Source organism: Musca autumnalis, unplaced genomic scaffold, assembly GCF_047663935.1.
Source record: "Musca autumnalis isolate F117 unplaced genomic scaffold, ASM4766393v1 scaffold_4, whole genome shotgun sequence".
In the NCBI taxonomy this organism is placed as follows: domain Eukaryota; kingdom Metazoa; phylum Arthropoda; class Insecta; order Diptera; family Muscidae; genus Musca; species Musca autumnalis.
The window spans coordinates 181953690-181966770 of NW_027411977.1; the positions used below are offsets into that span (position 1 = coordinate 181953690).

General features: G+C 35.6%; 1 protein-coding gene across 4 annotated transcripts in view; it reads right to left on the reverse strand.

Moving 5' to 3' along the window:
- Positions 1–2768: 2768 nt before the first annotated feature.
- Positions 2769–13081, reverse strand: part of LOC141400966 (uncharacterized) — a 41487-nt gene continuing 31174 nt past the window's right edge. For 3 of the 4 annotated variants that reach the window (XM_073980692.1, XM_073980691.1, XM_073980690.1), the window contains exons 2-5: positions 4426–4473; positions 4227–4330; positions 3982–4142; positions 2769–3876 (exon numbers count right to left, since the gene is read on the reverse strand). In XM_073980692.1, coding sequence (XP_073836793.1) covers positions 3639–3876; positions 3982–4142; positions 4227–4330; positions 4426–4447 — 525 coding nt within the window. In that variant the 5' untranslated portion in view covers positions 4448–4473 and the 3' untranslated portion in view covers positions 2769–3638. The remainder of the gene's footprint in view (positions 3877–3981; positions 4143–4226; positions 4331–4425; positions 4474–13081) is intronic. The other variant, XM_073980693.1, reaches the window with a different exon arrangement.

Sequence of the window (13081 nt, forward strand, 5' to 3'; positions counted from 1 at the left end):
TCGTCCTATGGTCCGAAAAGGAGCATTCCTCCGATACCCTCCAGTCTGTTATGGAAGCATCCTCCAAATTTGTAAGAGTGAGGTCTATTAACTCCTCCCTTACCCTATTTTGGAAGGTGGCCGTGTTTCCCCTATTACATACTCGTAGATTATTAATTAAAATGAAATCGAATATGGACTCACCTCTCGTATTGGTGTCGCTACTGCCCCTAGTGGAAGTGGTGGGCATTTGCATCACAGCCCATTATTATGCTGCAACTGCCCGAGAAGTCATCCACCAGTTTGCGCACAAATCTACTTGGTGGTTCAGGTACCTCATACGGTATGTAGACCGAGGCTAGCACCAAGGCCCTTTCAGAGCCTACTTCTAGCCTCACTACTGTCGATCGCCATCACTGTAATTATAGAGTTGAATAAGATTTAAACTTTTCTTCGCTATAATACAAGTTCTTACCTTCTTCCCATTCGAGGTAAAGAAAAGGGAGTAACGTCCATCGTTCAGTCCAGAAACCCTATTTTTAAATAAATAAGGTTCCTGGACCAAAGCGATGTCTATTTCAGACTTTGTAAGGGAGAGAAGGAGTTCTGCAGCCGCCGCCTTGCAATGATGCAGGTTGATCTGCACCACTCGAAGGCCCTGCTGCCCGAACTCCTTACTGAGACTGCCTGAAGCGGAACCGAAGCCAACCCAACCCGAAGTTCAGCTCTCCCTTACAATTCTTAATAAACTCGGCGCTCGAACTGTCCATTGTGAATTTCATCACCGTGCCTCCTCCTTCTGGCAAGGATTTCACCAATTTCCAGCTGTCGGTCTGGATGGGCCTGTTTTGCTTCCTGATCAGCTTCAACACCTGTGCCACATCCGAATCAGGAGGTGGCACCCATGTTGTTGCCGCTACTTTGGATGGGATTTCGGCGATGGTAATCGCAGCCAGCCTGCAACCGTCCCACAGAACCATTAACTGTTTGGGTGAGGAAATCACGCGATTCCTCATTTTTAAAGTTGATAACTTTGACGCCCTTGTAAACGGCTGCCCTGCCAAAGCCGGTCTTTCTCTCATCTACATCATCGGAAGTAATGACCTTCCTCAGAAGACCCAGCAACCAGTGATCGTCATTGATCCTGCCTTCAGGATCAGTTCTATCAATGATTGCCACCAAAAGGTCATATGGGGCTGTCATTCTAGCAGGCCTGTGCGGCTCGCATGGCTTCTCTCCAGCAGGTTTAGGGTGTTTTTGACCCGGGCTGCCTTTACAGGCCCTCCCCGGTTGAGCTCCCTTAACTGGCTGTCGAGCGGCCATTTTTGCATACGATGACGGTCGACTATCAGACTGGCGATCACCCAACCTCTTAGCATCTGGATGCGGGTCCTCAGAAGACCTCACTCTCTTCATACTATGTTGTAGTGAAGAGGTTGTCTTCTGGCCGCTAGCTAGCTTTGAGGTTGATGGACCGTCTGTCCCATCAATCACCCGACCTCCAGCAGAGCCAGTTTCCCCTTCCGGTCCGTTTTTGCTTTTCCCCGAGTGGCTGGATTTGTTCCTCGCCACTGATACCGCAGATGCCTGTTTATCCGGCTTCCGCAAATCGGTGGCTTCAGAGCATTTCCCACCCCTGTTTTCCCAGCAGCTTTAGTGGCATTCACCGGCGGGGCTGTCGCAGTAGGCACCTCCGCCCGTGCTTTCTCCGACTTCGGGGAGATGAAGCCGGGGTGACCGTCCCTGCTGCAGACAGCTTTGGTGTCCGCAAGGGATTCGGACAACCCGAGCTTCCGGCTTGATCCGGAGTCATCAACCCGGTCGATGTGCTGGCGACTATCTCCGGTTCAGGCCGCGGAATCCGCTCGATAGGCAGTGGAAGCTTCTCAATTTTCAATGCTCAATTTAAAAATGTCTATGTCGAATTTTTTAAATAAAATTTTGTTAAATTTGTAGATTCTTGTAGTACTCGAACAGACCATATGTGATTATGCAACCAAATTTCAGTTACATTAGGTCTGTACGATAACCCAAAAGTTTGTACAAACTTTTACAAAATGCTGTTCGATAAAAAACTTGTAAAGTAAAAGGGAGCTAATTTGTAGAGAATCGTGCGAGAATTTTGGAGAGTTTTGTGACTGAGAACTTACAAGTTTTAGCAAGACAACTTTTCAGCATGCAAAATTGTTTTATGAATTGTTAAAAAATCTCAACTCGTTTCAAAGTTATCGACGTTTACATTTTTTTCAGGTTGCATCATTTTCAGTGATAGTCACTGTACATATTTTTCAATGGAAAACTTGAAATTATAATAAAAATTAACTTTCTTTTCGCACAAACTTTTTTTAAACAGAATATTTCCACAATTCCCACTTTTACATTTGGTCTGTTCCTTTACTTTTGAATATAGTAAAACCGGCAAAAGTAGTAAAAGTTGTAAACTGCTCCCATATGAATTGTATTGTGTCTGAAGTAAAGGAACGCTTTTCGAGTAAAAAGTGGTAAAGGTTGAAGATTCTTGCACGTAAAGGAACAGAGCTATTATCTATGAAAAATTGCATCTATCAAAATGATGTGGCAACTCATATGTAAATTTTTCTTTTAGGGAACGCTCTATTTGATACGGCATTCTCGTATGTAAACATAAATTTATCAGCTGTTTTCCGGCAGGCGCAAAAATTAATCTTTTAAACAAGAAAATGGATAAAAAATTAAAAGTTAAGCCAGCCATTTCTTTATCGCCTATTGTTAAACTCATTTTTCTTCAGCTAAAATTAAATAAAAACAAATTTAAACGAATTTATTGTGTTTTATTTATTAATTATTAAAAATATTATTCTTATATATTAGTTGTAGTTATAAAAATATTAAATAACATATATGTATGTATATTTTCGTTTTGTACATTTTTTTCAAAAAGAAGTAAATGGTCGAATATTAATATTACCATTCAAGTGATGTAAAAATGGTGGAACATTAATAAAAAAAATATACAATATTTTCGTTAAAAAATAAGATAAATTGTAAATATTCATTAAAAACGATGTGTAAACATGTGTAAGGGATACTCTTTGAGAGGCTGTAAATATTACAGCATATCTACAGATGTTTATGAACAGTATGTTAAAATATTTGAACATTAACAGTTATAAAATGGTACGTCTTAGCCGAGACACAAACTTAAAATTAGATGACTGTTATACTTAGATAACATATAAGGACGGATTGATTATTGTTACAAAATACAAAATGGGAGATAAATAGAACAGAATGTATGTATATAACACTTTCGTAGACTCTCGCTTTCATACAAAATGCTTACAGTACGTTTATACTAGCGTTTAATATCATGATAATGGCGCCATGTTTATTTGGCTTGACGTCAAATGTAAGAAAACATCCTTCAACAAAAGCAAGATAAAGCCGATATCATGATACCAAGCCCCAGTAGAAACTTACTCTAAGACGATGCTTACATCAAACGGGGCTTTTTACATTTAAGTGATCGATTTCATTGCATACAAGTTATGTTTTTCTCATTATATCTGTTTGATGTAAGCATAGCCTTAATTTAAATTTTAACGACCTTAGTTGCGAGAGCATGACGGGTGTTTTCCTTGACATGCACATAACAAAAATTGCGGAAAAATTTCTTCTGTTTACTCCAAATCTCCCGACACGCCAAAACGCAGGGTAATTAAGATATCCATAAGGAAAATAAGTGCAGTGACCAGAGACACAGATGCTGCTCCCAATACCAAATCCAAACGAGACATATTTGGATGCCAATAATTCAAATCTTTTGTAGCTGACCAATCACGGAACAAAAGAGAGGTGGTGGCCACAAACAAAACAAATCCAACCAAAGACCATAAGACAGATGTTCGCCATGGAGCCCTACAAAGAAATGAAAATAAAACAACAAATACACACAATCAATTTTTGTTCTCAATAAATGTCAGCTAACATAAGGTTATAAACATTATAAACATTCGAACTCACATGTCACCGAATAGGGCCATTATTAAATAAATAGCCGAGTAAATTAATAGACTGCCAAAGGTCACATAACATAAACCAATAACGCGGGGAGTAATAAAAGTCCGTATGTTGGAATGTGTTGCTGGTTCATCGATCAGACCTATACAGCAAATGATGAGACACTAGACATATGGGTAGGAAAGTCATAGTTAATATTTAATTGTTAATTAAAAGCTAACAAAAGCAAAACAAAGTGTTCTACTTACCAGTTGGAGGAATTTTAAAGCCACCAGTGTGTAGGAGGCCTTTTTACTGGGACCCGAGACATAAGATGACTCGTCTGCCGGTGACATGTCGACACGAGATATTTCTGGAAAGAAAAACAAAGAATGGGGTCATAAATTGAATTAAGCAACATAAATTGAACTAGAATTTGGAGCATAAAAATAGTTTCAATAACAATACCTATTGAACTCAAATAACTCATCTTGTTTTACGCCTGAGTAGAACTGGCTGTTGTACGGAAAAAGTTTGAAATAATCTTTTGAAAATACATCACTTTTATTGGTGTAATTATCAGAATGTGGATTATGTCATATTGTTAATCGTGTAGGTTTTCTTGTTTTACTATTATTGTTTTTTTGTGGGGGGACACCCCATCTCCTCTCAAATGAACAAATTAGTTGCAATTGATTTCCAGAGAACGTAGTTATTTAGTTTATTTTACTGTGCAAAAATTCGAAAAACTCAGATAACTACCTACGGATGAGTCAATAGCATCTGTTAGATTGTGCTGTCATGCGTTAAATGTGGGTAAAATATTTTGTTGTTTGTAGTTGGAAAATTTGCTATTTACGACGTTGTGAAATGTAAATAATTATTTTGTATGGTGTCAAGGTTTTTAGGTATGTGTATCGATATGTGTGAATTTTTGTATTTATTTATGCATTAACCTGTAGATTTCAATAAATGATTTGTATTTAATTGATCTTGTCGATGTCCGTTCTGCCGAATATAATATACTATGAACCGTAAAGAGCTTTTGATTAAGTTTTCAGAGTGAAAATATGAAATAGCCAATTTCAGACTGAACGATACTCCATTATATTATAATGTAAGAGTATCCGATTTGGCCAAAACTTTACACATCGAAAATGTTCTTCCAAAGACATCAAGTTCTAAGCCGGTCTAAATTGGACAAAATCTTCGGCTACCCACAAAATTTAGCTTAAGTGCAATTTAGGAGGATTATTAGTAACGTGACAGGTGTCACATACATACAACAACACCTACAATCTTCCCCTGCCATCATAGTAGCATTGAATCGATATGTACTCAACAGCACCTTTATCTACGCCAGTCATGCATTGAAGTCATTTGCTTGCTGTAATCAATGCACAATAATTCGCATTCACTTCATACCAGGTGAGCCTTTAGTATTCCAGTTTTCGTCATTGAAGTCAGCTTAGTACTGCTTGGGGGCTTGATATCCACCAAGGTGGGGTGTTTTGGAAAGGACTTCCCATTGTGGCGGTTCTATTGATACATTGCACACAAAGACTTTTTGTTTGTTGTCTGTTCCATACACAAACTTCAGATTACTGTCCCACACAGAAACTTCGGTTTTCTCTTCTTCTTTCCGTCCCACACAGAGACGTCGGTTTTCTGTCCAACACGCATGGATGCCAACTGTTCTGAGATAAAAATCCCTACAGACCTATGATCGGTATCGATTTTTACCTCTGAACAGTTGGTTTTCCTGCTTAAACAGTGGTTTTTGTGCGTCAACAATCACCACAAGTAAGGGGAAAACAACCAACATGGCATTCCTGCCCACACGGAGGCTTCAGCTTTCTGTCCCACACAGATATTTCGGTACTTGTAGTCTGTTCCTCACACACGCAGAGAAAAAAATATTTTTCGCTTTTGTTGGAACAAAAATATATGTTTTGGTTCCAAAAATGTATTTGTTTTGTTCAAACATTGTAATCCAAATCCAAAAATACCATCTTTTGTTCCAAACATAGAAAACAAAAACAACTTTCGAATTTCCGCAATATTGTTAAAATCGTTAACAATACCGATTTTAGGAACTATCATAATCTAATTTTGTTTACAAAAAGTATTGTCAATACAGAAAACCAGCCCAGAAATTTTTGATTTGAGTGCATATACTTCTCATATACACTTTTCGCATAACTTGGATAAAAATGTCGCGTATAATATTGCAATCATTGATGAACACAATACATGGTTTGCTGCATTGGCAAACAAAAAGCCACAAGAACCCACCACAACATAAGGAATAATTAAACACCATAACAAACATGAAAAGGAAAGAAGAATGAAGCAAAACAGAAACAAATAAAAACAAGAGTCTCACAAGTACATACACACAAAAACAAAGGTAAAGGCAGCATGTCATACCACACCACAACTCACACCACAACTCACCAAAATTGTTTTTTCAACACGGCATCGAATAGCGAGAGAAGAGAAACAAATTTTCGAAGAAAAGAGAGAAATATTGTTCAGTTGACACAAACTATTTTTGGATTTACAATACTACATGAGGAATCCAACAATATGTTAACAATACATATTTTGCTCTTGGAATATTGTTGGATCAAACATATTTTTTTCTCTGCGTGCAGGAACGTCAGTACCCTGTTTATAGAGATACGTAGTAATTTGTACGATATCGTAGCAGCAACTATAGTAGCGTGTTAGCGTTAAATCAGTTAAGACACTCTGTATTCGCTCAGGCCTCCCCCTCAAGGAACGTGTTATGATCAACTCCACCCGTTTATCGACTTACGGCCCTATTTCGGCGATGGCTGCTTCATAGCATACCTGAATTGCTATGGGGTGGGCAAACAAAATTGTCTCTAGAATCCTAGTCGATGTAGTTCCCATTAGAGTTGGGTAATCCAACTCCTAGTTCCTTCTACTAGTTCCAAAACGTATGAGCAACATCATGAAATCTTATGTGTGATATTAAGTATACGCAGTTTGTTCAATGAAAAAATGTGGGTCATTGAAACTGCGAAGTGAACTAGATTGATCCATATACAGTGGCTCCAAGCGAAAGTCGTACACCTAATGCAATTTTTTTAATTGACTTTTATCTCCGATACAAAAAGGGATAGGAAGAAAGTATTTACGCAGCTTTATAGTGTATTTAGTCGACAATTTAGAAACACGATATAATAAAATAGTCAACCCGTTTACATTGTTTTAAAATTAAAATATCTAAAATACTAAGAATTTTAGCATCAAGCGAAAGTCGTACAGCAATTATAAAGACAAAATATTTATTAATATAAATCGTCCTACGGCATATTTTTGGTTTCAGTTGAATTCTGCAATCGATTTAGAATATTTTTGACCAGTTTTGAACAGCTGAAGTTAAAAATATGTCGCTGTTTGTTTTGAAAATCTCTCCTATAAGGATGTCTGGAAGTATAAGTCGTCTGGAGACATTTTCCATTTATAGAACCACTATAAATGATTTATTGTTCAAGCTTGGACTACAGTCCAGCCAACCCATGTTATTGAAACAATTATTTAATAACAGTGGTCGCAAATAATAAGCTTTTATGCTTGAAGTCAGAGTTTTGGCAGAAAGAACAACGCTTACCTTGACCAATACATTATTCGCCAAGTAGTGAGAACTCATTTTAATTATAAAATTTCACAGTTTGATTCCCAATGACTTCAAAAAATTATAAAACAAAGATTCAAATCTGAAAGATAAGCCCCACACACTCACAAATACACTGATGCGTTATGTTCTATTATTCGTGTATTAGGCATGAAGCAATTTGTGGGATTTTTCAGAATGTAATGTCAGGTTTCGCACAGAACTTGTTGGATCTATGAAAATTACACTCTTTTAAGAAAATTTATGCATTCATCGCTATTGTTTTGATATTCTAAACATCTCTCTTGGATAAATTTATGTACAGCTTTTTTACGTCTGTTTTTATCAACAATTGACAAGGTATTTATGTTGCAAAAATTTGACTGCACATTGGAAAAATAAGCTTCCAAATATTTTTCTCAATCGATTAGAGTGTCAGGACACTAAAAATCAACTCATTTTGCACTTCGTGTATTAAACTACCCAAAAGAAAATATTATTTTTTTAATGTTCGAGTTATTTTAAATATTTCATATGTGTTTTTTTTCTTATTAGTAGACATCAAGGTATTGAATAACTTTGTAGTTTTAATTTTCGATATCTGCTGAATCTAAAAAAATTGTTTTTGTAAAGTTGAATAAATCATTTTCTCATGTTGTTTCATAAAAATAATTTTTGTTTAATTTTTACGCTTCTTTCCCATTTAACCTGATACAAGTTTCCAGAATTGACCCTCTCAATTGTTAAAAAGCACAGATGTTACACTAAATCTATCGTAGGATTTAACAAAAAACAGGAACATGTACTAGAATTAATTATATTAACAAATACTTTGTCTTTATAATTGCTGTACGACTTTCGCTTGGTGCTATAATTCTTAGTATTTTAGCTAATTTAATTTTTCAACAATGTAAACGGGTTGATTATTTTATTATATCGTGTTTCTAAATTGTCGACTAAATACACTATAAATCTGCGTAAATACTTTCTTCCTATCCCTTTTTGTATCGGAGATATAAGTCAATTACAAAAATGTCATTAGGTGTACGACTTTCGCTTGGAGCCACTGTAGTTCCTTTGGCACAACTCTAGTTCTCATTGACCTGCTAATACTTCCCTAATGAATAGACATAATTTTGTTATCATGGTGTCGACCTCCGTTCCATTATCTTGAGTAAGAATCTGGATAAACTTATTGGGCGATAAGATTTTGGTATTGCATAACTTGCCTTGCCAGGTTTGGGAATAAAGACTACCCTTGTCCGTTGTCAGGTTATGGGAGTGTACGCAAATTTCAAGCAAGCGTTTAAGATTTCGACCAGCTTGTACGAAATACGTATAGTCCACTTCCCTCTAAAGTACGGCCGGGAAGATTGGGTCTGGTCCCGATTCTTTGTGTGGTAAGAAACTCATTATAGAGTTGTCGATGTTTTGTCCTTCTTCTAATGCGTTAACACTCTCCGCTGATGACACTATGTAATCCGTAGTGTTCGTTTCTTCGATTGTTTCCGTGTTTTTCACCATGTCATTTGAGATGTCATTTACCTGTTCACAAAATATTTTTGAGGAGTTTCCTTTGACGTTCCTTGTTATTTTGTTATAGTTATTCCAGAATAAAGCTGTTTTTACGTTTTGTCCTATTGTAAAGTCTTTGAACCTCTTTGCCCTTGCACATAGGTTTCAATCAGGAAATTTTTGGCCAAAACCCTATTTTTGAAGCTTCGAAATTTTATTTTTTTTTTGCACAGAATAATAAGAAAACACATCAAGTCATCTGAAAATAATTAGTTTTTGTAAATAACGTTAGTATTCGTTGATTGGTGCAGTACCAACGTCGACACTTTTTTATGTAAAAATAAAACAGACTTTGTGCTGTAAAATATACAATTTTTGTTGTATTGCGTCGCTGCATAAATATACAGAAGTGAGACCAAAGTTATTATGAATCGGGAAGCTGTTAATGAGTACTTTCATAATATTTACAAAAAGAACGATGAAATTTGTAAAATTAGCGTAATAAAATCAATGTTTTTATATATATTAAAAATTATTTTTTACAAATATTTTTTAAATATATTTAAACTTTTAAAAAATGTCCAAATATGTCCACCTCCAAATCGAATTTGAAAGATAGCAGGGGGTCTGTACTAATAAATTCAGAAGTAAAATCGTGCTCGAATTTGCCACAGTTAAAAAAGTGGATTTTTCTATATTAAGATGGGAGAATTTTTTGTAAATACCTTTTGTGACTGTACGTAGTATCCAATTAAAATAGAACGGTAATACTCATATCAATCAACCGATTTTCCTTAAAATGCATATCTAAGGGTTTCAGAGTGTAGAAAATAAGTATGTATATTTTTTTTTTTTTTTGAAAATAGGTCCATTTTTTGTCATTTTGGATTTTAGCGTCACCTTATGGCCGATTCGTCTGAAATTTGGTATTTTGACCTCTTGGAAGATATGAATCATTCGTACCAAAAATTATTAACATAGGTCAATGTTTTGGTTTAGACCCCACACAACGGGACCACCCTGTTCAACAAATTTTGACAGTTTTTGGTCATTTTGGTCGATAAAACGTAAGAATTGCTGTTTGTACACATTTATTATAAATAATAATTAATTTCAATACATAATGGACGTTGAAATAGTTTTGGCCAGAAAATTTGGATTTGGGACCATTGTGCCTTGTTACGAATATCTTCTGTCATCTAAGGTTTCTCACAGGTTGACTTCCATTCTAGTGGCTCTGTTAGTTTGTTGACATTTCGTTCTATATCCTCCTTACCCAGGCATTCCTCATCCTCGTGGTTCACCTTACTTGTTTCCCGCACTTAGTCCTATTGTTTTTGAATTGTTCGGCGGTGGCCTCAATATTTTAAACCTAATATACCTATGGTCAGAGAAGGAGTGTTAACCTAAGACCCTCTACCCATGTACCTCGTTTATTAGATTCACTGAACATATTGTTATATTTAGTACTGCCTTCCCAATTCTGTTAGTTTTACTAGGCGTTTACACACAGACAGTATTGGCAGGACAATAGCAAAGTTACAAACCATTTTCACCAATACATTCATACTTTTCTCTATAAATATTTAAGAATTTATAAATGTATTTGTGAAAAAGGTTTGTATTTTTGCTATTTTCTTGCCAATACTGGCATTTGTAAACGCAGGGTTATAGTCTTAAAAAGAATTCAATAATTTTATTCTATTTAGACTGTTTTGATTGGGATTGTCAGTGGAATAAGTCATCTATGATAATTTCATTTATTATTAAAACTAATGGCCTGCTTATGTATATTACAGCTTTTTGCCGGGTTAACCTTCTCTATCATCATTTATTTGAAGTATATGCAACGTAATTGACAATTGAAACTCAGTGGGTTCGTTAAATCCGGTAATATGTTAAACGGGGTACACACGATCAGTTTTGACTGTCGATTTTTTGGAAATATCGATAAATGTCAAACTGTCCAGCAACCACAAAATATTTTGATGACTGACAAAAATGAACGGTCACACTGTCAAGCAACCGATTATGTGAGCAAAACTGACAGTCAAAACTGATCGTGTGTACCCCGCTTTAAGGGCGTTTAAAGAATATGTTCTTCACGCATTTATGTATATCCACCGTTTCTGTTATCGTTTTTTGTGGTGGAATAAGAAGAGCACTGTTCCTTTACGTGGAAGAATCTTCAAGTTTTACACCTTTTTACTCGAAAAGCGTTCCTTTACTTGGGACACCATACAATTCACATAGGAGCAGTTTACAACTTTTACTACTTTTGCCGGTTTTACCACTTTCAAAAGTAAAGGAACAGACCAAAGGTGTTACATCAAATCATGTAAAACGTCAAATTTGCTCACAGTAATGCAATACTAAGTCTGTCTGGATACTTTCCCAGCAAGAATTGTCCAGCAAGAACTTTCTCAGAGAGTAAGGGGTTTTTATTCTCTTTTGCTAGAAAATTGTAAAAAGTAAACAGACACCTTCCCAGCAAAAACCAGCAAGCAATCAGCTGACTTGCCAAAACAGAACAATTTGTCCGCCAACAAAGGAAGCAAACACGTTGTATTTTATTAAAAATAAAAAAGAAAATGAAACAAAAAAGTATTTTTCCACTTTACAAATTTGTTCTCCATAAAACAATACAATTAGACTATGTTACTTCCACAATAAAATTGTTTTTAATGTTCACAAACATAAATCAACAAAAAACTAAAAACGGCTGATTGATTGTTTTCAGGAAGAAGAAGAGCTTGCAAGTGCTTGCTAGAAGAAATTTGTCCAGCAAGAATTTGCAAGCTCTCAGTGAAAGAACTGTCAAAATGTCTCTCTCGAATCGCTCTCTTTTGCCGGTTTTTTGTGTTAACAGACGACTTCCAGCAACAATTGGTACAAATTGTTACAAATTTTAGGGTAACCAGACACAACTACTGTGAATTGCTTGTTTACATTTTGTATGTGATTTTATTCACAATAACTCATTTTGACAACTGGTATGAAGATCAGCTGTTTTTGGCGTTACACCTTATTATTCCACCATGCTATCGTCAAAGCTGACTGATACTTGTCTTCATATCGACGCCTCCAAAGAATAGTATGCTAAGTCGACTTAGCATGTTTTCAAGTTCTTTACATTTTTATATTTAACGTCCTTTAACTTAAATTCAGTCAAATTTTGGTAACAATCGGACGATCCGAGCAAAAGTTATAAACAAATATTTACTTAGCATAGTACTGAAGGTCAAAGAAATTTCCAAACTTTTAGAGCTTGTCCTGCAAAACTCGCTTTTCAGAATTAGCAAACTATTATTTGGAGGTGTCGAACGTCCTTTAACTTAAATTCTGTCTAATTTTGGTAATGATCGGTCAATCCGAACAGAAGTTATAAGCAAATATTGACTTAGCATAGTACTGAAGTTCAAACAAATTTCCAAACTTTGAGAGCTTCTCCTGCAAAACTCACTTTTTAGACTTAGCATACTATTATTTGGAGGTGTCGATATGTTAAGTTAAGGTTAGGTTTGAATAAAATAAAACATGTAGACGGATTATTTACCATTTTAATTTTAATATGTATATAGCTTAAAACTCTGAAGCCCGTTTATTAAAATATAACTAATATCAAAACATAACTTATAATTATGACCCGTATCTCACATGCGTATAAACGATTAGCAACGATTTAATGCTGAATATTATTTTGTCAACAAACGAGTATTTCTTCAAACATTTCATCACGAATTCTATGTTTTGGAATTTCAAATAATTACCATAAATATTTAAATACCATGATAGTGTCGGTAGATGTAAATTTAACACTCACATACACGCATATACACATGGATTCCATGTCATGAAATAAAGAGTTTCATTAAAAAATCCGTTGGGATTTTTAATATGCGTAGAGACAATAGAAAGCCTGACTACTTTTTTTTATTATTTTTGGGTCAACATGTCATTGCC